The sequence below is a fragment of the Gallinula chloropus genome (genome assembly GCF_964237585.1).
Source record: "Gallinula chloropus genome assembly, chromosome: 6".
In the NCBI taxonomy this organism is placed as follows: Eukaryota; Metazoa; Chordata; class Aves; order Gruiformes; family Rallidae; genus Gallinula; species Gallinula chloropus.
In genome coordinates, this window is record NC_140091.1 from 28,724,841 (window position 1) to 28,751,175 (window position 26,335).

Sequence of the window (26,335 nt, forward strand, 5' to 3'; positions counted from 1 at the left end):
ACAGTAACAGATCCTTTAGCTCGCTTTTATTATTTTATTTTTTTAAAAAGAAATTAATTATTGTTACGTTTTCTCCCCCTTGTTTGTTTTCTGCACATCTTCAGGAAGCCCTCGGTGCTTGTGCAAAGAGAAGCTCCTATTGCAACCTCCCTCCCTGCGCTGTGCGCCTCGGTGTAAACATTTTGGATGATCTAAAGACTCTGGGGTCTGTATATGGAAATAGTGGGGTGCAGAGCAGAAGAAAATACTTGTCCTTTCCGTCCCCCAGCCATGCTTTTCCACGGGATCTCCGGAGGCCATATCCAAGGAATCATGGAGGAGATGGAGAGGCGATCCAAGACGGAGTCCCGCCTGGCCAAAGGGGGACAGATGAACGGCCGAGAAACGGTAAGAAAGGAGCTGGCACTCTTTGAAAGGGACTCCCTGCAAGCATGGATCCGCAGCGGGACAGACCCTGGCTTTGGGGAGGAGAAAGACGCTGTATCCCCCTGCCCCTTCCCTGCCACCCATTGCTTGTAAAGACCCTTCCGAGGCTCCCTGTAAACGCGTCATGTGGGTGCTGTGCTGTCCAGGCTCAGTTATCCTTTCTCTAGCCAATACCGTTGCGTGTGCTCTCTGGAGTAACGGGGAAAATACTTTAAATCCTAACGGGAACGGTTTTCAGTCCTTAGAGGGAAGCAGCCTTCTGGCCCTGCTCGGCTGGCTGCGGCCGCTCTGCCCCGTCCGAGGGGGCTGTAGCCGGAGTTTCCGAGGTGTACTTTACTTTTTTGCACTCCTGGCACCGCCTAAATTAAACCGCAAACCGCGACCGCTTTACTTTTCGTAACCATTTTTGGTCTGAAGTGTGGGATTGATACAAAGAGGCACTGCTCTCTCTGAATGTTATGCCCGCCGACTACTTTGCTTAGCAGTAACATCTCTTTTCTTAGTCAAAGGACCAAAACCTTCACAAACGTAGGAACGGGTGGCGGAGAAAGCGAGTGTCAGGCTGTGTTTTGTGCAAAGCGAGATCTCCCTTTCTCCAACTTGTAGGGCTTCCGCCGATCGCGCACAAGGCTCTGCACACAAAGTAACGGCCTGGAAAACCGCTTTAAAGCTTTGAGCCAGAGGGTCCTTCCCCTCTTCTCTTAAATAAACTCCCGCTTTGTTGTATGAGGATTTGCAATGTAAATTCAACTCGCCTTTTCAATTGCTGGGGGGGGGGGGGGGAAAGAAAAAGAAAAAAGAAAAAAGCGGGGAGAGGAACAGAACTGCAGATTGCAAAGTGAATGCGGAGTTGCCACTTTAAAACAGTTGCGATTTAGAACAAGATGTTCGGGAAATTTTCCCTCCTGATACTTTATCAGCAAATGCAGCCCCAAGTTTCACGGCAGAGCTTTTGTCTCCGCCGGCCCTCCATCTCCCTTTGTCCCGAGCGACACTCCTCGTGGGGAGCAGATTAATGGGCACTTGCAAAGTTTGCTGATGAAAAGATGCGAGTTTTAGCTGAAACCGGGCTGTGCCACCTTCCAGCCCACGTCCCTGGCCAGGGTGGCGAGCGTTCGCGCTCACTGCTCCGTCCACCTGTCTCCTGTTTTGAATGGCCCGGTTTTCTTTAGAGACCAGGTTTTGGCTGATTTAACCACGGGTGAAAATTTACCGGGAAATCAGCGCAAGCCTGCACCCTCTGCCATAAACTTTTGCTGCAGCAAACCGGTATTTTCCTACTTCAAAATGCCAATCTTGTGGAGTGTTCTGAAAATAAAAAGTCAAAGTATCGGGGAAGGTACAGACTTCAGCTTCGGGACCTCAGAAAAGAACGGGCTCTGTTTTTCTTACCGAGGCCTAATCAGTTGCCTTAACATATTGAAATGATATTAGTTCGTTAGGAGAGGTTTAATGGGATAAACACGAAAACTGAATGGCGGTAAATACTTTTCTAGCGGGAATGGTCCCGGTTCCCCCTCAAACTTCCCGCCGGTAGCTGAGGGTTCGGTCCGAGAGAGCAGTCTCTTTGTACAAGCCCCGGGCCCTGCGCAGGACCCTGTCCCCAGCCCGGACTGCCTGTCTGTCTTTCTTTCCTTCCCTGTCTCATCCCCCTGTGGTGTGGTTGTTTTGCAGAACATGCCCCCAATGAGCCCCGAGAAGCCTGCTTTGTGTGCTGGTTGTGGAGGGAAGATCTCAGACAGATATTACCTGCTGGCTGTTGACAAACAATGGCACCTCAGGTGTCTTAAGTGCTGTGAATGTAAACTGGCTTTGGAGTCAGAACTCACCTGCTTTGCCAAGGACGGCAGTATTTACTGCAAGGAGGATTATTACAGGTACAGCAACCAGTCCCCATGGGTTCAAAAGCACATCCCCCCACAAGACATTACGAACCGAAACGCTCTTTTCTCCACACGGGCTTTCAAAGATAGCTTTTCGCAGTCAGCGACTCCTTAATCGTGTAAATGTGTCCCCTCCGGAAAGTCTCGCTCGTTTAAAAACTGAACGGATCGACAGGGGACACGCCGACCGAGTACGTGTGGCGGTACACAGGCGACGGAGAAGACCTCGGGTCTCCCACCGCTCTGCCGTATCCCTCCGTAAATACCAGCGTAAGGCCCAACCCAAGTTTCCCTCTGTCCCGTCTTTTCCGCGGGCCGGGGAGCGCGCCCCGGCGCTGGCGCGGCGGGAGGAGCGGCGAGCTGTGGCGGACTCCGCGAGCGCGCAGGAGCCCGCTGCCCCCTGCCCAAGCCCCGCGGCTATCCCGCGGAAGGTGCCGGGCGGCCGGGCCCCGGGAGCGGGCTTTGTTTATCCGTGCGTTACAGCTTTCCCGGGGTCCATCCAGCTCCCCCCGTCCCTTCTCGTCTTCACACGAACGCCAGGAGAGCCGGGACTGATCTCGCCCCGGCCCGCCTTTCTTGGGACGGCGGGGGGGCTTGTGCAGAAGTCCGGAGCGAACAGGCCAGCTTGGCAGAGAGTGTCAGACGCTTACCCCGGGACCCCGATGCTGGCTCCCCGGTGGTGGTCAAGACAAGCCGGAGCGCCGACACCACTGCCGGCAACAAGGGCCCTCCTGGGGCGGGGGAGGGCGCGACCCGGGTGGGGACAGGCTCCCTGTCAAGCTCCCGTGGCCGGGACGGAAGGTGGGCGGCACTGGGGCAAGGTCTGCCTTTACCTTTCTAGTTGATGCCCACTTTTCTGTTTCCTTTAGAAGGTTCTCCGTGCAGAGATGTGCCCGCTGCCACCTTGGGATCTCAGCCTCTGAAATGGTCATGAGAGCCAGGGAGTCGGTTTATCACCTGAGCTGCTTCACCTGCACCACCTGCAACAAGACTCTGACCACAGGCGATCACTTTGGCATGAAGGACAACCTGGTTTACTGCAGGGCCCACTTCGAATCCCTTTTGCAAGGAGAATATCCCCCTCAGCTGAGCTACACCGAGCTGGCTGCCAAGAGCGGAGGGCTGGCCCTGCCTTACTTCAACGGCACTGGCACGGTCCAGAAGGGGAGGCCCAGGAAACGAAAGAGCCCTGCCTTGGGAGTGGACATCGTCAACTACAACTCAGGTGGGAAACACACGCCGAGCCTCCCTCCCGCTCCTTCGCAAAGAGTGTTCTCGGGCTTCCCCTCAGCTAGGCAGTGCGTGAATAACTCAGCCAGGCCAAATCTTGCTTAACCATTGGAAAATCAAACAAACAGCCCTCTGAGGGTTGGAGCGTTTGCAGGAAAGCTAACAGCAGCCCTCCTCAAAGGCTGTCTTTGCCTATTAATGTCAAACACCCAAACTTAGCCACTTCCCAGGGTAAAGACAAAAAAAAAAAAAGAAAAAAAAAGAAAAAAAAAGAAAAAGGAAAAAAAATCCAAATCCCAAACCCACAGCATTCTTTCTCTGTAGGAACCTCAGTGATACTGCTATCATTATTTGTGTTTTATTAGCAAAAAGCTCTTCACCAGTCAGACCTCAAATTGGAAGCAATCAAACAGGTCAGAAAAAAAGTTATATGGTATGTGGGTCCTACAATGCCCATCCAGTATGCACAGAACTTGATATAGATATTAAATTTATAGTAATTAATTCTTCAGCCTGAATAATCCTGTTTTACTGGCACATAAACTATCAAACTGTACAAGAGGTCATCAAATAAATGTTGTTCCTTGTAACTAAGCCCTAACAAATGTAATTAAGCAGAATGGTTTCTGCTCTCTCAACGTTAGAAAAAGAACAAGTTTTGCCCCGTATTAAATTTCTTCCCTAACTCCAGTCACTTAAGTACCCAAACTGTGCCTAAATACACAGTGTCAGGGGCCAGAGCTAAATGAGTTTCAAGTATGATCAAGAAGTTTAAGTGGCATTTCATTAGGTGGAAGGCTAAAGCAGTACGGGTAAATTCGAACTAACGAGCTACCGACTGCAAAAACTATGTTAGCAAAACTTAAGCTCCCGATGGACGGTAACGAGGAAAGAAGGGTGTGGGAAGCAAGAGCGGCGCAAGCTGTTTCCCCGTGAAGCGGGACGCCGTTCCAGCCGGGGCAGGGAACCCCGGTCTAGGCAGTGGCGGAGCGACGCGAACCGCTGGGGAGCTGGGAGAGGGGTCAGGACCTCCCCTTCCAACAGACGCAGGCCGATAAAAGTGCACCGATTTCGGCTCGGAGCTCTCTCCCCTCCACCCAAGTTCAACCCGCCGCCATCGAGATTCATCAGCAATTCACCACTCCCCCCCCCAACCCCCTCCATCCCTCCCCCGGCACCTCCTCTGGGGCTGCTTGTGAAACAGGCTTTAGCTGGGAACTGGGTAGCTGTGCGAGGCTATTTCATCTCCTCTGATGCGTAGACCTTGGAGCCAGGGTAATCACTGCGCTAATTGTTCCTTGTTAATTGAAGATGACATTGGAATCCCTGGCTACGGAGCGGTTTCCAATCAATCCTGAAAGCTGCTAAAGAAAAGGGAACCTGTAGCACAGCCAGGATTCATCCAGTCCCGGCTGTGAATGGTGCATTTCCCGTACGCCCGCTCCTCGGTCTGCGCCATCTCCGACCCTCACACCATCACCCAAATTCCCCACACCCATAAATGGAAATATTTCTAGGGACAATTTATCGCTAGAATTAGGACCAGAAATTAGGGAAAGATGAAAAGTTGTGGAGATGATAAAACACCCCTTAAACTTCAGGTCAGGACTCAAGAGAGACATAATTTGGGAACGCCACCATAGTTTTCATGTGCTAGTCTTAAAACTCTCCACGATGTACCACTGACTCCAAATGAGATTAGAAAGCGCTACCCGTTATGAAAATATAGCTCACTTCCCTGAGATCTCACAGAATCCTCCGGGTAGCAGAGAGAGAGGAATAAAAGCAAACAAAAATCAACAAAACCATCCAACCAAACCGCTGCTTTGGACTCAGTCTAGATGGCTGAGATATTTGATCTGTTATGGCCGTGTTTATTTTATTTTATTTTTTTTAAAAGTATTATCCAGCAATGTCCAGGGTGACACATGGTCTCGTGAAAATGCAGTTTGCAGCCAAACTGTGCATCCGGTGCAAACGACTCCAGCCCACTGACCCACTGTGCTCCAGATCCAGGGGGAGGAAAACGAATCTCTAACAGTTACGAAATGAGTTGCAGTAGATGAACTCGCTTCTCGAAAGAAAAAAAACCCTCTAAATAATTGGCAGTCACTTTCCTACACGCACTTTTCGTTCCCTGCCCTGTGATTCAGTAACTACTCTTGCACGTAATCATTTACAAAGGGCAACGAGTCCTCAGAAAGCTAAATGTTGGATACATGACTGCCGCCTTCAGAGGAGAAGCAGGACACGGGCAGGCTCTGGAGCACGACCCCATCACCAGCCCGCACGGCGGGCCACCCGGCAGCGCCGGCGCAACCTGCCCGGCCCGGCGGGCTGGATTTGCGAACCGGCGGAGGATGCGCGGAGCCAGCGCGGCGGCGCAGTTCTCCCCTCCCTGCCCGGGCTCCCCGAAACCTACCGGGCTCGGATGGCAGAGCCACGGGCACAGGCGCAGCCCTGACCCGCGCATCACCCGCTGCGCTAAAGTACACCCGAGCCAGGAGCTCCGCCTCTGAGCAGAGAACTCCTAAGTTACAGCAAAATTTATTGCTGTCACTTACTGTTCGGTGAGACCCACGATTTTAACTTCCCCAATAACCCAAGCCGGTATCCCCCTGAAACAGCTGGTGCCAGGGTGCGCACATCGATAGGGCAAGCGGCTCTGGAAAGCGACTTGGACTTCACAACCCTAACAGTGCGCTACCTGATTTAGTTAACAACTTGACCGAGCTGAGCGTATAAATATGCGTATTCACAAGTGATCCGGCAGTACCTGGCTCAGATTTGTGGGCTCGTTTTGTTTCAGGGGAGTTTAGCACAGGGCCAGAATGAAAAATCAGATTCTGCTGTTGAATCTGCAAGAGTTTTTCTATTCTGTATTTTGTTCAGTAGTTTAATTTCTGTTTCTCAGCTCCTCGGTTTTAAAGTGAAAACACAACAATAAATAACTCAAAATGTTATGAGGTAAAAGCCATTCATACTTGTGAGCTGTCTGGAATTAATGTGAAAAATGGAAGAAACTATTCAAAAGTACTTAAAACATTCAAGGCTTTCTCCATATTACCTCTTATATCATAGAATTAATAAGTATTTTCAGGGAAACTTTGTTGACTTACAGCCCACAGGATATAGAAATGAGATGGTGAAGAAGATTTACCAAGGAAAATATTTTACACAGCTGTTGCTCGAAGAGCTGTTTACTTTATTTCATTTGTGTGTGTGTATGTGTGAAAAACTATGAAGAGTTCACTTGAAGAAATCTTGGCAATAAAGAGCAAACTGTTCTAGCTCTTCCCAAAGCAAAGTTAAACCACCCCACAATCCTGCTGAAAAGAAATGAGCAATAACGTCTGGGCTGATTTTTTGCTTCCCCTTTTTGCTTCTCCAGGCTATAGTGTAAAACTCTGCTCTATGATGTGGCCAAACCACATCACCCATGAAAAACAGAGAGCCAGCTAATAGTTATAAACACTAGGATTGTCTAAGGATGCTTGGAGCCTTCTTCCCATTTTCTCTTGAAAATAAAAGCCAAAACGAAGTAGATCACAGAAACCAAGGCAGTGAGCAGGACAGAGCAGCCTGAGGAAGATCATGTTGCTGCTGTAAACCTGAGCGACCCAAGGAAAACAACACAAACAAACAGCTTGCAACTGTCTGAAGTTAAACCTGAGGACTGATTCCTGGTCTGATTTATGTCAGCTCATAAGTCAGGGCCCACGTGATTTGACTGAAGGCAGTGTGATTGCTTGTGAAAACAAGTAGTAAATACAACCCAAATCTGCTCTGAAATTGTACTTAAGGCAACTTTCAACTCCTGGTATTTTCAGAAGTGTCAGCTTACTTTGTCTGAAAGTGCAGATATTCTTCTTACCCAGACTAGAAGCAAATCTAGCTATAATTAAATATTCACCTGATTTTCTGTCAAAGTGTTGTCTTACCAGCATCTGTTCATGTTGACTTGTCTTATAATTCAAAAGAGAAAACACCTTCAAGAGGCTTTTTATTTTGTCCTGGTTTCAAGTTGCTTTGCCTCTGTTTTTAGCACTGTTGCCATCAGCCTCTGTGCATTGTGTGCTTTGCTTTCCCTCTTTCTCCTTCTTTTTTTCTTTTTTTTCTTTTTTTTTTTTTTGTGAGGAATAGGGATCAACTAGACCTAATAACTAATCCAATAACTATCGGAAAGCAGTTAAAAATTCAAATGAGCAATTAATGGAACTTGGTCTAGTTTACAAATTGTCTGTTCTTTAATTAATATTCCCTGCTATGGTGAAAACATGACTTTTCTTTTGTTTGACAGAGCTATCTTTATAAAACAGCATCTATAATTTGGTAACCCAACTGTTTTTTAAGCCAAAACAAAAAATATAGACATCCTTCTTCCTTTTTTTTTTCTGCCAATACTGTCATTCCTTTCTCCAATACAAAGTAATGATGCCGCGGTCCCCAAATGACTGCAACTATTGTGTACAATTCACACCCATAAAAATGTAATCTGGAACAAATTAATCTTTCATAGACACTCTGAAAATCCTGTATCAAGGAAAGCAGGGAAACAAAGTTTTAAGCCACTAGTTGTTGGCTTATAGAAACATCCAGAATTAGTACCAACTAAGAGCCACTGCTGATTTGGGTTGATTTTGAGTGGCTGAATCAAGCCTCGATGCAGCTGCTTTCTAGATAAGTTTTACAGATGAAGCTCTTTGAGCAGTTCCCAGGCAGAGTCCAAAAGCATTTATTTTATCAGCAAAAACCTCCAGATTTTATGCTTTCTTGATGAACTGTCACAACGAACTTTCCCGATGTACATCTCTTTTTAGAGGTGCTTGTGATTTGGGGGAAAAGCTCAGGAACATTCAAAATGCTTGTTTGACCTTTATTCTTCTCTCAAGCTAAGAGTGTTTCAATGAGTGAGATTTCAAAATCTGAATGAGATTTCAAATGACTCTTTGAACGCCCAAAGCAAAACCATCACCACAGGGAAAAGACTTGTTTGAAAATAAATGCCAAAGGAGAGAGAACTTTCTAAGTCTGCCCTTAGTAGGTACAGGCCTCCGGGACATTGCATGTTTTAAGAATAGGAAAAGGTCATCGTCTGGATCTTTTTTGTCTCATTTAATTACCACATCTGTACTTATCCTTGTACCATCTTAGCCCTTCCTTCCTTCCTCCCTTCCTGCCTTCCTTCCTGCCTTGCTTCCTTCCTTCCAAAGAGTATGTGATTCAAGGTTTTTGCTTTGATTCATTTACCCTACACTATACCTGGTCACTAACTCCTTGTTTCATTTTGTTTGTTAAACAGGTTGTAATGAAAATGAGGCAGATCACCTGGACAGAGACCAGCAGCCTTACCCCCCATCCCAGAAGACAAAGCGCATGCGCACCTCCTTCAAACACCACCAGCTTCGTACCATGAAGTCCTACTTTGCTATCAACCACAACCCAGATGCTAAGGACCTCAAGCAGCTTGCCCAGAAAACAGGCCTGACCAAGAGAGTTCTGCAGGTAAGAAGCCACATCACAGGATTGACAGTTTTCCCCTACCCTTGCCAGTCAATAGCATTTCCCTTATGTGTAACGATAGCGCTATATGTAGAATACTTTTGCTAGCTGTGTCCCTAGGGGGTGTGCAGAGGGGTATGGTGTTACATGGCAGGGGTGCCGAATGTATGCCTTACCACCCCAAGGCAGCCAAATACTAGAATGTGATTTGTAATTAGTTGTGTCCTCAATGTGAGGAAACTGTCTCCAGTCTACCAACCCAGTAGACATCCTGGGATCTGCAGTCTTTCTGTAGTGACCTTATTAGAGGGCAAATCTACTTATTTTATATGCACTGGGTGAAGCCTTTGGGCTCCCTGCCCCTCAGTGAGCAGATCCCCTGATAAGTAGGAAGCAAGCTTTGGTCAACATGATCCTCCAGGACCAGCTGGCTCCCTCTCTCAATGCCTGTTAGACAACTGTTACCATAAAGGGCCTACATAGTAAAAAGTCACTTCCCTGTGAAGGAAAGCCAAGCAAATTACATTTAAAAAACCCTATATGGTGTGTACTAGCTTAGTGAAGTTAGAGCACAGTGTGTATTATATGCAGAGTGCCAAAGAAGGGCAGTGATCGATATAGAAGGAGAATCTATTAGCGGCAATTCTCTGGCCATGTTACATGTCACCTTAAACATTTCCAGTGAATCCTACAGAACAGAAGGTCTAGGTGACCTATATCAACAATCTTTATGATAGGGGTGGTGCAATTATCCCTCCTTCCTTTTCAGTCTTTTAAAATGATTGAGACAAATTTTCAGCTTTGGAAAAATCTGCTCATTCACCCTTGGCCTCAGTCTTTATCACATGTCCTGATCCAAAACCTACCTAACCTAAGAGTACACTGCATGGCCATCAAGAAAGTTGCTTTGTTTGGGTGAGTGAGCGAGCAGATTTTTCTTCAGACTGCTCTGTGAGGTGTGCACACTGGGCTGCAGCATTCCAGTGAGCACCTGTAGTGCCGGGCCTCGTGTGCAGGGCTCCGCCTGTGGAAGAGTCAGTACCACCAGTAGCGAGTGAAACTGTAGAGTGACTTAGTTGATTTGCCACGCAAAAAAAAAATAACCCCATCAAAAATGATTTAAAAGCAAGAACAAAGACAAAAACTAAGCAAAACAAAAACAAGCATCGGTAAAGAAATCAATTGGGATTGGTTTGCAGGTTTGGTTTCAAAACGCAAGAGCCAAATTCAGAAGGAACCTTTTGCGGCAGGAGAATGGGGGTGTCGATAAAGCTGATGGCACCTCACTTCCGGCACCGCCCTCAGCAGACAGCGGCGCACTCACTCCACCCGGCACTGCGACCACTTTAACAGACCTGACCAATCCCACTATCACTGTAGTGACATCAGTGACCTCTAACTTGGACAGCCACGAATCCGGAAGCCCCTCACAAACTACCTTAACGAACCTTTTCTAACATTTCCGTTGATTTTTTTTTTTATTCTTACTCTTCTTCTTTATTATTATTATTATAATTATTATTTTTATTATTTTCAAGCCTTTTTTTTTTTTTTAAATAACAAACCCACAAATTATTTGGGAAAATAAACAGCTTGATGTGTAGCATCTGCAGCCACTTGGCAAATGAGTTTGAAGTAATATGTTGCTATAATAAATGATCATTTACTGTTGTTAAATTGTACTCAAGTTTTTAAAATTAATCAAATAACTGAAGAGAAGGTTATGAATCATTCTAATAAGTGCCTCTTAAAATTGTATGTTACTTATTTCCAGAACCTTGAAAAAAAGATTACTACTACCAAAAAAAAATTCTTTTCCCTACTCAATAACCAGATAAAACCCAGTTTAATTATAGCCAAAAGAATTCTGCTTCAGGCTTGTATGTTCACTTACAGCATTTAAGAGCCCCAAGTTTAATTTTATTTTTATAATGCATCTAAAAGTTTTGTATTATTTATTTTTTAAATATTGAAAAAAAATTACAAAATCAATTAAACTAATCATTGAAACAGTCACACTGCAAGTGCCAGTGCTTTCTTCTAATGTGTTAGTCGAAGCCTGACCCTCCCTGAGTACTGGGGAGTCTCATGGGGATATCTAAAAGCTCCTCTGCCAGTTCTTCACCCAGCTGGGCCAGCCTTGGCCACCACTGAAAGTTGTGCCTGGATGCAGGGCTTGGAGAGAGAGACCCAGTGATGAGAGTACCTGTGGGTGAACGTGGCAGGATCAGGCTGTTGATCTTCAAATTTCTGTCCCGTGCATTAAGAAGGAGGCAAGATCTGGAAAACACCCTCCAGTATGAGCTCACTCCCGTAAGGATATTATTAAATAACGGCAGAATAACACCTCAGGTGAGGAGCCCTACTCATCTGAAGTACCACACAGGGAGGGGTTTTAATTTTTGTCTTTCAAGCAGCTCTGATTTGGAATTTAAAAAAAAGTGTGGTTTGCTACACAGCCTGGATGCTGGGCCATTAAAGCAAGCAGGAGGCTGCCCAGCTACTTCAGTGAGCACGAAAATACTTTCCGAGTATGCATGGGTACTGTTAAAATGAGTTTCTGATAAAGGATACTTTTTTCCAGGGAAAATGGAAATAAGCAAAATATAATTTATTAAGATGTTTAAGGAAAATGACTTCAGTACAGTTTATTCATTACTATTTTGAATTTACTTTAGATGTTTCCTGAGATTGTATCAGACACTTTGTTTAACACACGAACTTAAAATCTTTAGTTCACTATTGTCTCTAACATATACTTTACCTTTTTAAACTTTGTATAAAAGAAAAAAATGTTAGCAGAAATTCTTACAGTAACGGGAATTGGCAGTGAATAATTTTAAAGCAGATAAACTCAGAAGCCTTGTGGATGCTGATCTGAATACATTTCTTAGTTTACAATAGTGATCTTTCTTTTTTTTAATTTTATTTAAGCTAAAAGTCTGAATGGTCTGGGCAGTGGTGAATGTTCATTTGTATCCTTTTATTGTAGTTGAACACCAATTAGATTGTGGAGAGTCTCAGAAACAAAACCAACAAAAAACCAGTCAAGATCTATGTCTTGCTTTTAGTGGATTGTTAAGAATAACTTTGCACATATACCCCACTTTTTAGACACCATCAAATCTCTTTTGGTGGTCAAAGTGGCTATTTAATATATTTTAAAGGTGTCCTTTTTGGCTGTATAAATGTGTGGTTACATATTGACAGTTCACTGCCCACATTAAAGTGCATTATTGTAATTTTTGCTCAGGGTTTTTAGAAAATTAGCACAGAAAAGTAGCTTATTTTTAAAAAAAAGATGATGGAAGAGATGTTAACACTGTAATAGAAGAAAGGTGTGTTTGCCATTATATATTTAGCAAGTATGGTTATCATCTTCTACGGATATTAAATCTTGACTTTTCCTATTTCTATTACCTTATGGGCATTTACCACTAACCAGACCAAACGACCTTGGTAAGGCTGAGATCTTTATTAATACACTTTTACAGGTAAAAATATTGATACTTATAAATTTTGTTCTTTGACAGAACAATATATGGTACTAGAGATCTACTTTATTAAGTAGACTAATTAAAACTCAGTTCTACTATGTGCCTTATGATATACCTTGGGAGTAAGTTTGTGAAAAATCAGGATATATGTGTTGTTTGTTAAATTAACTGTTTTAAGCCCTTTTGACACCTCACTAGTTTTGTACTGTTTTACCTCTTATTTCTGAAACTCTTTTTATGGTGTATCCTGTTAGAGGGGACAAACATGTCATAGAAAGCAGTTGTGCACTCTTTCAGATATAGTTGATAAATCCAATAATCTTATATATTGAGCTTCGTGTTTATAGTACAGTAAGTGGTCTAGCAAATTTGTCCATGTTTCTTTGTTTATTGATAAATGCATTGTATAGAAACTATTTCCCCTAAATATTTATGGACCAAACAATTGTGATATATCCTATTAAATTTGTGTGAATAAACCATTTTGAATCTAAGGAGTTTTATTTCCCATCAGTTTTTTCTGTTGTTGTTGTTGTTGTTGTTGTTGGGGTTTTCTTTTTTGTTTTCTTCTTTTGTTTTTTTTTTTTTAAATTTTAATTTAAAGTCTACGTACCAGTGCGTCTCTTTTGCTTTCACGGTACCTGTGAACAATTGGTATTGAACACGGAAACACGGCCTTTTAAATATTTTAAAATACGGTTCCTTCTTAGGTTTTCAATTTCTTCATATTCAATGTATATGATACTGCTGGTGCAATTTAGATTTTAGCCTTTTAACCCCCTTTTTTTGAACATGCAAAGTAATGCCCCACTGATTTGATATTGAAACCCTGTCTTAGAGTCCTAAAAAAGCCAGAAAACTAGCAGCTAAAGTAATTGCATGAAAAATAATAGCCTAATTAGTATGATGAAATGAATCAAGATTTAATGCTAGGTATATTGAACCCAAAATAGAATTGCAGACCCCGAAAAGCCAGGTTGCTCTGTAGTTTAATAAATTGTCACTATGATTTCTTTCAGGGAGAACAAATCATGGGGCATTACAGCCAAACATCCCGACGTTTGAAAATTCCCTAAAGTATTAAAAGAAGGGGAAAAGTTTGATCGGAAATCCACTGCAGTGAAGACAAAGACAATATTAGGTTATGATAATCATACATTTAAAAATCTATTGAGCCAAAAAAATAAAAATTAAAGACTTGATGTCATTTCCTGAATGTTAACAAAACATATGTTATTTTATGGTGTCTAATTAACAGAACTGAAGGCTTCAACAAATTGTGTGGTATTAAAAACAAATTTAGAGAAACTATGTATAAAACCAGAGCAACCTGGCAGCAATCTACCCAGCCCATATTCGAAGAAAACTTTTCTTTTAAAAAAAATCACATTTGTCAAGCACAAGTACTTGTAAAATAAAATCTGAGTGCATTCATTCCACTTGCTTGCTAATGTGTACTAGTCATATCTGTTAAATGGATTTTTGTAAATTCAAAGAGAACTTTTCACTCATTCGAGATCATAGGAATCAAAACCCAGTAACTTTAGTATTATTGTTTCTGAATTCTTTTTTTTTTAAATGAGACAAATCTGCATGCACTTTTCCATCTGTCACATATAGTGTACATTTCTGTATGATGAATTTCTCTTCGATGTTTCTTGTATAATAGCTTTCATTAATAAACATTTTATTTGATGCAAACATAGTTAACTTTATGTAAACACATAGCTAATTGTTCCAACTAATTTAAAATTTTTCTTTTGAAAAGAAGCAGTTCCAATATGTTATATATACCTAAAATCCCAACAAATGAGGTAGCAATACTGTTGCACAGTGTAAAATTATTTCCTTTGGTGTTAACTTTTTAATTTTTTAACTTCTTGTATAAGACTGACATGTTTTCAAATAAACTCCCGTCAGCATCAACAATAAAACAATCCCAAAACTCTTCATCAATATAAGAAAATATCAGCAGTACAGTCTGTAAAATCCTCAATGACATTTAGAGTACAAGGATATAATTTGTGGATCCCTGAGCTGTTTACATGGTCACTATGCAATGAGCAAGTATGTTACAAAAAGTTGGTCCGAAGATTTCCAGTCCAAATCACAGATGATTTTTACAAGCCAACAAGCAAATGTAACAATAACCAATTCTTAGTAATGAGGTTTTGTAACTGTTAAGCAACTATTTGCAGAAAGATTTTTTAAAAATATATTCCTATTTAGCTGTATAGCCAAAGTGTATGTTAAACAAATTAACATATAAAAGACTTGCCAGAAAATCTTTCATTAAGATGACATTTTTATTATATACTAATGAACCCTATGTAAACAATGTAACTTTTATGAATGATGGACATTAAATATTTCACTTACGTGTATCCTCAGCATTTTGCATGTTTTCTTAAAACTTTTCCAGTTTCTGAATTCTAAAAACAAAACCATACAATTATTAACAACATAGCACAAAGTTATGTACAGATTACTGCAGCGATCTCTGGAAACTGGTAACCAAGAGTGTTCTAACAGCAATAAAAAGGTATCATTTATTGGTGGCAATTATGGGAAGCATTGTTTAAACAACAGTTTTATAGTATGTTGTAAAGTTCTATTGAAAAAGGTTAGCATGGTGGACTTAATTCAAATCAGCTTGATCAGAAATTTAAGTATATTGTGAAATTCTTAAACTGAGCCTTGTGCGTATTTATTACTGCGAAAGTAAGTAAATGTAGGAAAGCAATTAGTCGTGTTGTAGCCATAATGTGGTTTTCTCCTGTTGTCTGTAGGAAAATAGTACAAAAAATAATTATTCAAATCAGTAAAGAACTTGGAGGTGTTTAGGGCCAAGAACAAAACTGTGTACAGTAATTTTTCTTTTGTAAATCACTGCCTTGTTTAATAAGCGAGATTCCTTCTCCCCCTGATTTAATACCTACAGACATAGTTCTAGTTTAAATTATTGTCAGGGTGCTGCTTTTTCACCTGATTTAAATCAGAAAAATAAATTAATTAAATGCTCCTGGTAAAATAAATACTAGTTCCACTAAAGTCAATGGCAAAATCAAAACTGGTGAAAGCAAAACCAGGACAATTTTATTTCTCCATGTCTGATTAGAAACATTAATGCTTGATTTTTCTTAACACCACCGTTCTTTGCTTGGAGATAGTCCTGCACCTAGCACTCTGATTGATCTGACTAGTTGCATTAGCCAGTCCAAATCTGTTGAAAGATAAAGATCTGTCTCCTGCCTTAAGAAAGTAAGCAGGTGGAAAGGGCAGTATTAAAGAAAAGAAAGGAATAGTTTCAGATAAGATTTGAGAGAATGCAAGACAAATCTAGGTTTTCAGGATTGTTGCATGAGGAATGTGTTTGGGGTCTTTCTAACGGACACATATCCACCTCCAGACACAGCTATTCTGTGTTCTCCTGTTCTGAAAAAGAAGTCAAATTCCGTGGTCCTGGTACATCTTACTCAGAATTACTCTGCAGAGAAACAGCTTGCAGGACCAGGTCAAGTGACAAAAGGCTGACACTGAAGCCAACTGAAATTGGTGAATATTCTCTCTCCAATTCCGTGGGCTTTGAGCCAGGAGCTGAATGCACATGGAGATTAAATTACTCTCTTGTCTCTAAAGAAAGCATAACCTTCAGAATAGAGACAGAATATATAGGACAGTCATGCTGCTCTGTGCTTTGGACTTCATTCTTCAGAGCTGCTAATCCAAGCACCTGGCACATGCATTAAATTGACTTCAAAATATTTCTTCCTCCTTCACCCAAATACAGGGCACAAATTATACTACTGGAATTTCCAGAAGCTACTACAGTGTCGGAGACTTTATTCAGTTATTCTGCAATGTTGAACAATTCTTTTGCGCTTCTCACTTGACACAGACTTATCTCGACACATACCTATATACATATCCTTGTCTTGCCTTCAGATAACCAGTACTTTCATATTTATTTAAGTCATTCAAACTCATAGGAAGCAACTCTCCATGCTCAGACATTCTGGCAAAGGCAGTTGTCATAATTTTTGCTTTGATACTCCTCCACAGTAAAACATTTTTCCGGAGTAGTTTTTATGTTATGAATTTTTACTTTTGTATGCTTTCTTCTTTTCAAAGCTTTGGACCAAAAAAAAAAAAAATAGAAAAAGAAAGAAAAAAAGGTACTTCTTGAAACATCTAAGTGTACAGATTATTTTTCCAGCTTTCCCTGCAATATCTAGAAAAAAATCTACTGCGCTTTTTGAGGTACAGTAACATGGCTTGCATGTTACTGTAAGATCATTCCCCTTTACAAATTGATTTCATCATAGCAAAGGGTATCAAATACATTCAATTCCAATTTTAACTAATTTGATTTATATTAGAAATGATAGCTTTTTAACTGCACTCCTTTCTGTCTCGAAGGTGCTTCTGTTTTTGGAAACGGGATTGGGAGCAAGCATCTTTTGAAATTTCTGGTATTTGCTACTGCTTAGGAGCAGAGGGCTAGACTGAAGGTCTAGCTTGATAAAATCAGTGTTATTTTCCAGGTTTTCCTCTTTTCAAACTGGACTTTAACAGAGCACAGAAATGCTGTCAATAGTTTTTTTTTTACTGCTAGAAAGTTAGATATGCTTCCCTTTTTGCACTTCAGTTACATGCTTCAATATAGATTTCTGAGTCTGAACAGATGCACAGTGTTTTGAATCTGTGAGACTGCTGCATATAGCAAATAAATAATAGGGCAATGAATGAGCTAAGAAATGGTTATCAGACTTCAAATATAAGCAGTCACCTGGAGAGATGTGGTAGTTTTCTATTTATTATCCATGAATCCTTATTTCAAATTTTTCCTTGAGGAATCTGGATTTACCTGAGAGAAAAGATCAAGTAGCTTGCTGTTGACACATGCATCTTGATCCCACAACTGAGAGGCAATAGAGAACCATCTGTAACAAGAATTTTTCAGGAATAATTATCTAGCAAAATAACAAAATGTTGACCAACATCCTAAAATCACTAAAATAAAATGCTATGTCAGGAAAGCTGAGAGCACTGATTGCTATTATATTTTAAGATATACAGGCTAACGATTTCTGTTTAATTCATAGAGGATAATTAACTTTACCAAACAAATACATAGCCCATCACAACAAGGAGCCATGCATGTAGTTGTCAATAGGGATGGTAAGATAAGTTTAGACAGTAATCAACTTGGTAACTTAAAGGTGAATATTTTTCATCTGCAAAGATACTTGCATAATTAATTACTGCTCAGATTCCAGCCATGTGTGTTAGACAATACTTCTCATTTTCTTTTCTGTCTGTAGAGCAGAGTATTTTTTGACCTTACAAGAAAAAGTGGGCTACAGAAAAAAAAGCTAAATGGACACTGCACAGTGCATGAATGGTATTATGTGCCTTTTATGTGCCTGCTAGCACATTTGATATAAAATGCTGCTGCACTGAGACTCTGAATATCAGTCTTTAAGAAGCTACTGCTTTCTTTCTGCTTTTTCATTTGAAGATGCCTTTCTTTTTATATACAGTGTTACATAGGCAACCTATAACGATGTTAGCTGAAGTAATATCCTACCCCTTTTTGTCAAAACTTTTCTTACTAATCAAGTCCTTGGACAGATATGGTTTCTTGTGAATCTGGCTAGAGCAAATTAAGAAGTTAGAGCTCCTGCTGTGCATTACAAGCTATTAGAACTATTTTATCTTTCCAGGAGTGCTTTCCACATACAGCAATGTTAGAATTGTCCTGAATGAATCAATTTCTTCAGCTATTTAACTTATAACAAAGCACTAACATGACACTAAATAATTTGTAATCAGTGGTTCAAAACACTAATTTTAAACCACTGCCATTGCTGTGCGTCTACCCAAATTGAGAAGCTCTCCAAAATACAATTTACGACTAAAATAGTAGCATTAAAAGACTATATGATTTGTAATGCTCAGATCTTTTATAAAAAATGGGTCCTGAGATCTTTCTGTCCCATTGTCTTATACCAGCCACAGATTAAAATGTGAGGATTCAGAAGTACGGCTGTGTCTTTGAACCTATTCCAACTGCCTAAATTCAATGTTACAAGAATGGACTATTGAATTCTGGTGAAATCCAGAGCTGGTCGATTAAATTTCCCTGGATTTCATCATTTGGATCTGTCTGAACCATAAAAATAGTATTTTAATGGGCTACTAGAATTTTTGGCCTTTACCGAAACCGAAAAATCAAGTAGTGTATGATATCAGTGAAAAAACAATTTTACAAAACTAAGATTCAGTTCAGAACAGTTCTAAAAATGCTTTTGTTTGGTTTTTAGGAGAGAAATGCAATAGGAAAAACCATTTTTTGGAAACATTCTCTCCAATAGCTGGTTTTGAAAGGCTTCTCCCTGCAGACTCTGATCAATTTGGCTATTAAATTAAATAACCTTTCGTTACAAACCCCTCTTATTTCAAGCAAGCTGAATCCCCCAGTTTCTTTTACTACTTTTTTGTCACTATCTTTGAACATTTGCATTTCCTGTGTATCCTTTTTGCCCATGTAAAGCCAAGCCGTGCAGGATTGCACAGGCAGTCTTATCCGCACAGCATGCGTTGGTTTATGAGATCCTACACCAGGTTTAAATCCTAGAACCAAACATATCTTACTCCTAGATGCCTTCCTCAGGCAACTTTTATTCCTTTTATTAATTCTTGGGCCTACAGGGTCTATGTGGCACCAGCCAGGAGGCCTGTGGGGCAGAGGGCACCAACGGGTCCTGCCCAGCTGCAGCTGGACCCTCACCCCCTGCACCAAGAATGGATTCAGCTTGGCCCTGAGGCTGTGTTTGTTCACCCTGAGCTCTTCTGTACCTTGGCCTGCCTTGGGCCTGTCTCCAGCAAGGTGTCTGAGTGGCCTAGCTCCGTCCCCAGGCTGCCCATGGACTGCAGACAAGGTGGGCTTTTAGGAAGAAAAAATGTTTCATGATCTGGTCATTTTATTTGCCTTTGCATCAGGGGTTCTTCTCCCCTTCCTCCTGGCACAGAGTCAAGGATGCTTGTTGAAGTTGCTTAGAAAATAAAAGGTGAAACAAGACCCTGGCCTGCGAGGCCCCAGTTGTTCTTTGCACTCACTTCAGTGGCAGCCGCAGCTCTCCCTGACACAGTGCTGGGTCAGGCAGGCTGGGCCCACACCTCTGTGGCTGGGCAGGAGGTGGCAGCTGCCACAGGGCCGGCGGGCACCTGTCCTCCGCTAAGCAGCTCCCCATCTGTCCTTGGGTGTCGGCTGGGAGCCTTGGGTGTAGGACAGTATGAAACCTCCACCCCATCACTTGGGTCAAATGTATTCAGGCCTCAGAGCTGTGGCCTCAGAGCTGTGAGATGAAAAGTACTGACATTTATGTGTTGTGTCTGACTGGTGATGGTGTGCCACAGGAACTCTGTGAGGCTGCAGGCCTCCCACTGTCCCTTGCCACATGCTTTAATGCTAGTGGGCAGCAGAACCCTGATAAGAAAAAGCAACTAACACTCCTTTTTCTACTTCCAACTTTCATCCATATGCTGTGAAGCTGGTTATGGAAATATTTATGTATGTCTCTAACTTCCTTATCCTGTGCGATACCACTGAAGTGTGTTTAAATGGAATTATTTGCAGTACTGAACATAACTGGAGGCATAAACCAATAAAAACAGAGTTTAGTGTATAATTTATAGCAACGGTGTTTCCTGCTAAAAGGAAAGGTATGTTAGTAGAGTATATCCTTGAGTAGAGAATATCCTTGTAGCTGCTGAATTTTGCATTGTTTGTTGACAGTCACTTCTATTTGCTTAGGAATTAGCATTAGAACAAATAGAAGTAGTTGGATCAATGGTCAAGAGCACAAACAGTCAAAAGATGAAACTAATTTTAATATTTGCAAATATGTCACTGCCATATATGAAATATATTCTGCACATGTTATTATTTTGCTGACTGGCATGGAATGAAAAGGCCTACTTCCCGTATTTCAGGTTGCAACAGATGTTATTTCTTCTCTGCTTCCAAATTATGATACTTAATATTCAGCACAACTTTAAAGTAGCTATATGACAGCCAGAGAGAGCGATAAAGCATGCCCGGATTTTGGTTTTTACTGCCAATGTATAAATACAAAGAACCGGGGTTTTTAGTTTGTGTCTGAGCCATGAAGGGAATAAGAAAAAAAAAAAAGCCTAGGCAGCTTTTAGAAAGGTGTGTAAAAATTGTTTCTAACTCAAGCCAATATTTCTAGGGTTTTTTGATCCTGATTTCCTTGCTCACAAGTTAAAGTGGTTTCATGCTCCTTCCTTTTAGGTAAGAACATTCAGGCAACCCAGAGCCTGAAGAAGAAAGGAAAGCAGAGTCCAACAATGCTTTCACAACCATGCTAACAGTTTAAAACCCAGTTCCACCCTCTGCGCGCAGTTCCACATGGTCACCTCAGCAGGATAATAGTTTGCCCAGAGCATAAATCCCCTTGTGTGGTGACTGTCAATTGACTCTGACTGTAAAACGCAGTGAGAGCAAACGCAGTGGTGGGAACACATGCCGGTATCCGCATCGCTGCTCCCCTGCTCGGCACTGATGCTGACATGTGTCAGAACGGAGGCTGCCATTTCCTCTCTGGCTAATAGGGGAGTATGTCCTAAGGTGGTTCTTCACCTGTAGTGCTAATGGCAGTCCTGTTCAGAGAGGTTTCTTTTCACATCCTCCAGAAAGCTGTTGGTATTCTCCCTCGTGAGTAGCACTCTTTGGATAACTGACCAGTTACTCATGTCAGAAGGCAGAATGCTGGTATAGGCACACACAATATAATTTTGTAATCTTCTGTTTGTGCTGTGCCATGTACAGATGACATTCAGAATGTGTGGTTTGAAATCCCTGTGGACTCAATCTGACCAAGGTAAATTTGGATTCTCTGTTATTTAATACCAAAATGGAGAATAGCAATAGGAGACTGAAATGTCTTCCCCAGAAGGAAGTGCTATATACTGTACATTTAAATTCAAACAATGGCATATAATGAACTGAAGAGTTCATGGACTCAGCTCCTTAGAAGATAGTGTTGTCCAGTGTGCAAACTCCTTTGTGGTGGATGTCAACTAATTGTGACCTTACACATACCAGTGCCACTCCTGTCTGTAATGATTAGGCAATGATTACACTTGAGCAACTTTCAAGACAAGCAGGCCTATAGACTCCAAACTGCAGAGCCCCTGTGATTCTCATTCAGAAGTGCCCCAATTTTGCACTACATCTTGTTTGAAAGGGAAATGGGATCATAGGTGACCGCTTACCATTACACATATAGAGCAAATCATTGGAATTAATCAGTGTTATTTCCAGGAACCCCCCAGCTTAGCAGCCTGTCAAAGGGAACACAACAGGTGTTAACCAGGTGTCTGCGTATTGCCCTTCAGAGCAAGGTGTGGTGGCAGTACTCCCACCAGCTCTGGGGAACCCTTCCCTGTGTGTGGGTAATTCCATGCTCTGGCTGCAGTAATCACATTATCATTAATGTGGCATTAGTGAAAGTGAAGTTTTGTATACAGCATTGGGAAATAGGAATCCAAAGTTCTTAGAGAAGCTTGGTACGATGACAAATGTAAGACGTACATACAAGCATCATTATACTATTATGTGGTTTGTTTTCTGTACACTATTATTTTCTAATGGACTTATTTACATGAGGGGAATGCTCACTGTGTAGGCTCTGTAGTAAATAAGGGTAGTAGGCTGGTACACAGGTTTACTCTAACCACCTATGGGATAGCATATTCTTTCACAGAGATGTTCTGCTGCAGGTCTGAATCTTGAAAAAAACCTTTTTCTTAATTTACTTTTGCTTGTAATTCTATCACCTCAGTGAAGTTTTGCCCACATTCACACTGGAATTGCGAACAGGATCAAAGTCTGTGGTGTAATTAAACCCATCCCACTCACAAGAATTCAATTTCTTTTCTGAAAGCTACTTCATATATATATGAAATGAGTTTGCTAGTGTCATCTGTTTCCCATTATCTATGCTTTGAGACCTATATATGAGGAAACATTAACTAAAAGATCTTTATTAGACACTTTTAAACTACATAAGAAAATTGAGAAAGCATTCAACAAGTAGGGCAGTAGGTTAAGTGAACTGCTGTACCCAAGGCAGCATTTGCACCCTAGATCGTATGGTGTGACAGTGAGGCTCCACAATTTCGTATTTGCCAGCAATGACTGCACCCAGCTGTGTAGTAACAGGTTAAACTTTGACTTTGTAGCCAAAGAAGACAGATTAATTCCAGAGCCTGAACCTGGGGCCCTGTGACTGTTAGCTATTCTCTCTGAAGGACTGCTTTCTCCAGAAGTCTCTCTGAAGACATCATTGATCACTGTATCTAGAAAATGACTGTTAAATGCATGACAGTATTCTTTCAAAAATGCTACTGCATGCTTGGAATTAAAATAGTAGCCTTGGCATCATATGCTGCATAGACTGCTAAAGCCATTTTTCATCCTAATTCTACAACTTGAGCTTTCATGATTTAGTGATTCTTAATGTTGCTCACATACCTGTGGAATCACTTGATAATGCAGGTGTTTAGAGAAACCATAAAGTCTTCATGCTTCTTATGGATGCTTCACAGTTCTATAAATGTGGTTCAATGCAAAATTTGCTATGCTCTACTAGGACCATTCCTGATCTAAAATGCTGGTAGGATTTTTGGATATAGCAAAAAGACTGTAGCTTTCTGATAAATATTTTAAGAAATATTTATCTGGTATTGGCATAGGAAAAAAAATGTCCAACTGGCCAAGGTCTGGTCAAATTGCAAGATGCCTAAGTGTAAGAAAATGAAACATCGTAGTGGGGAATGTAGGCAATTAAGCTGATGCACTATAATCTATACTTATTATTAACAGAAAAATCAAAGCTTCATGTGACATGGTAGAGTTTTATTTGATTATCAGCAACAGCATATTTACAAGTAAGGATTATGATTTAAAAAAATACTTTTTAAGAATAGTAAATCTGTCTGAGCAAATGTGCTATCACACTGGCAAGTAAGCTGCTGCTCCCTGTGGTTTTGTACTTTATACATCCTCCTTTAAAATATAGCCAAAGGCCTTTCTTCTTAATAAAACAAATTGTGTTTGGAGCTAATTTCTAGCTGATTAGTATCTCCAGAGCTCTCCATTCAGTTGGTGGCTACCTATGAGTAAGTATTGGCAATGCCACATATTTTCTTTAGCAAAGAGCAAAGCCTCCTCTCTTCTGCTTTGGACCCACTGTACCTACCAAATAGCAATAACAAAACTATAACCAACTTCAGTGATTCAGAGTTGAATTAGTTTTGTTTCCTGTAAAGTTCCAGAGGAACTTCTATGGGAGCCAAGGCTACTCAATACTTTTTTTTTCCCCTCCAAAAGGAGGGGAAGAAATGCATTAAATTTTCACCTAATATCTAGCCAGCTTTCTGTTTTCATAAAAACATTACTTACGACTTTTAGTCTTTCTGGAGATCAAAATAAGATGGTGTCTGTCTTCTGTTTTTAGATTAAAATTTAATAGGGAGTTTGATTTCAGAGGAAAATAGAGCTTCCATCTCTGTTAGTCTTTAGACAGTACCATAATACTACTACTAACTGTGGTGGCATAGGGAGGCTTTAATAGCAGTAATTTCTCATAATTGAAGGAGTACATCTGAGTACACAACTACCCTTCATTAACACCTTTTAAATAATTCTGGAGCCTGCAGGTCAATATATTCTGCATTTCTCCATTGAAAGTGATGGATCCATACTGAAGACAATGATCTTCGGCTTTATTAAAAAAATATTAAAAAAACCTCTTTATCAGCTTCCTGTAAATAGGCAACACAGCACAGTTGACTCAGGGAAAAAAAAAAATCTCTCTCCCATTTCTTCATCCCTGAGAACTAAGGGCTGTCTGCCACTAGAGGGTGAGACAACTACAAACCAAACACTTCAGTCTTAGTCACTCCTGTAGAGGGTACAAATGCAAGTTAACATGCAGACAGGACCTTGGTTATTCATATCCAGGAGAGAAACATGCATACCCTGGGCATAGCAAGCGCTCATATGCTTAAAAGCAGAGCTGAAAGAAAAATGGGAACAGCAACATGATAATGAACAACAGTGGAACAAGACTCATGATCTAGACAATAGATTTTTGGGCCTTGGGAGACAGTGTTAGAAAAATTAACTTCTGATCTTGATTCAAGCATTGAATCAAACTGTTCTGATTCAAGAAAGATCTAATTATGGCTTAAAATGTCTCCCTTTTAGTAAAAAATGTGAAAGAAAAAGGTCTAGCTTCCTGCTTGCCTTTGATGTACAACATCTATACTGAAGATATTCTTAGTTGCTTTCTCATAGTTCTTTGACTTGTGTAGCATTTGGTTCCTTTTACTATGAGATGGTCTGATGCAGTTGCCCTGGCGCATCTTTCAAAACCATGAATTGTTTTGTGTAGCTTCATGAGGCTATGCATCTTGTCCTGGCAGAAAGCACTAATTCCTATTAACTTGTCCAATGTTTCTTGACTAAACATTTTACAAATAAGTCCTGTTTTGATGCTCACAGAGTCTCTTAGAAGATCCTTTTCTCTCAAGACTTCCCAAGCTCACAAAGAAAATATGCCATCCACATTTCAATTTATAAATGCTACTCTTAAATCAGAGATTTAACAAATCAATATTCTGCTTCTTGAGAAAGAATACTTCTGATTTAAAACCAAAATCGAGTCCCTCAGGGTATTGTAACATCAAGTATTTTTTTTTTCCTTTTTTGTTCTTACAAAACTCTCTGAAGAATTCTGTCTTTAAATATATTTTGACAGTGCCTCCTGCCTTGTTACTCCACTGGTACTTCAGCAACCTGAAGGTCCAAATTCAACTGAAGAAAGACTTTGATAGTGAGCTTTTAAAAAATACTACAGAGGGCATGTGTGGGGTCAGGAGAACCAAAACCATGTGTCACTAAGTGGTAGTAGAAGCAGAGGCTAAAGAGAAGTAAACATGAAGGACTGGAGAAGAAAATACTAAGTGTCATAGACAGTTCTAATTTACTGCCTGTAAGACCTTAGTCATTTATTCAGCTTAAATAAAAGACAATTGTGGCAGAAATAGAGGGAAATTTTGAGATTCTAGCCTAGTTAGAAAAGGGCAGCACACATCATTGTTCAGAGAATTACAATTTCATGCTACAGAATTTTGTTGGAAGCTTTTTGTGTTTACCAACAGCATTTACATTTTAGGGAAATTAACCATTGAGTTTGAAGTTACATGTAAAGTTTGCATCTTCTGGTGTGGAACCTCTTCATGCCCAGGCTTAGCTGCAGGCCCAGATTTTGTTGGCTGCATGCTTAGAGAATAATACCAGTCCTTGTTGACCCTTGTTGAAATAAATAATGTTAAAGAACACATTAAACTAATGTTAAATAGAAACTCACTCTGTTACTTATGGTTTCTTGTAGAGTAGAATGATTCTCTCCCTCCCCCCTTTTTAAAAAAGGTGTTATTAGAGCAATGAATGCTTGCTATTCTTTATCTTTTTGAGGATTTTAACAGAAAAGAAACAAATTATGACATTCCCTTGTGGTGACATTAAAAATCCCTGGCCCCTTTCTATGAGCTCTTTTCTTTTAGTGTCCTAAATACCATAGAAGTAATAGAGCGTTTACAGTTGGAGGCAGTGATGGCTTTCTTCATTTCAGAAGATGAGATTTTGAACTCTATGACATAATTTTAACTCCCAGGCTTGTCCAAAAGCTTTACTGGGAG

General features: G+C 41.0%; 1 protein-coding gene across 2 annotated transcripts; it reads left to right on the forward strand.

The window, feature by feature from the left end:
- Positions 1 to 213: 213 nt before the first annotated feature.
- LHX9 (LIM homeobox 9) lies at positions 214 to 13,614 on the forward strand (the record flags this gene model as incomplete). 2 transcript variants are annotated; one of them, XM_084265996.1, is made up of 5 exons in its annotated part: positions 214 to 387; positions 2,101 to 2,303; positions 3,179 to 3,534; positions 8,842 to 9,044; positions 13,558 to 13,614. In XM_084265996.1, the coding sequence occupies 5 exons, from the start codon at positions 214 to 216 to the stop codon at positions 13,612 to 13,614; spliced, it is 993 nt and encodes a 330-aa protein (XP_084122122.1). The 2 variants fall into 2 exon arrangements, with proteins under 2 accessions (XP_084122122.1, XP_084122121.1); XM_084265995.1 differs by lacking the exon at positions 13,558 to 13,614 and adding an exon at positions 10,241 to 10,498.
- Between the last annotated feature and the right edge of the window lie 12,721 nt (positions 13,615 to 26,335).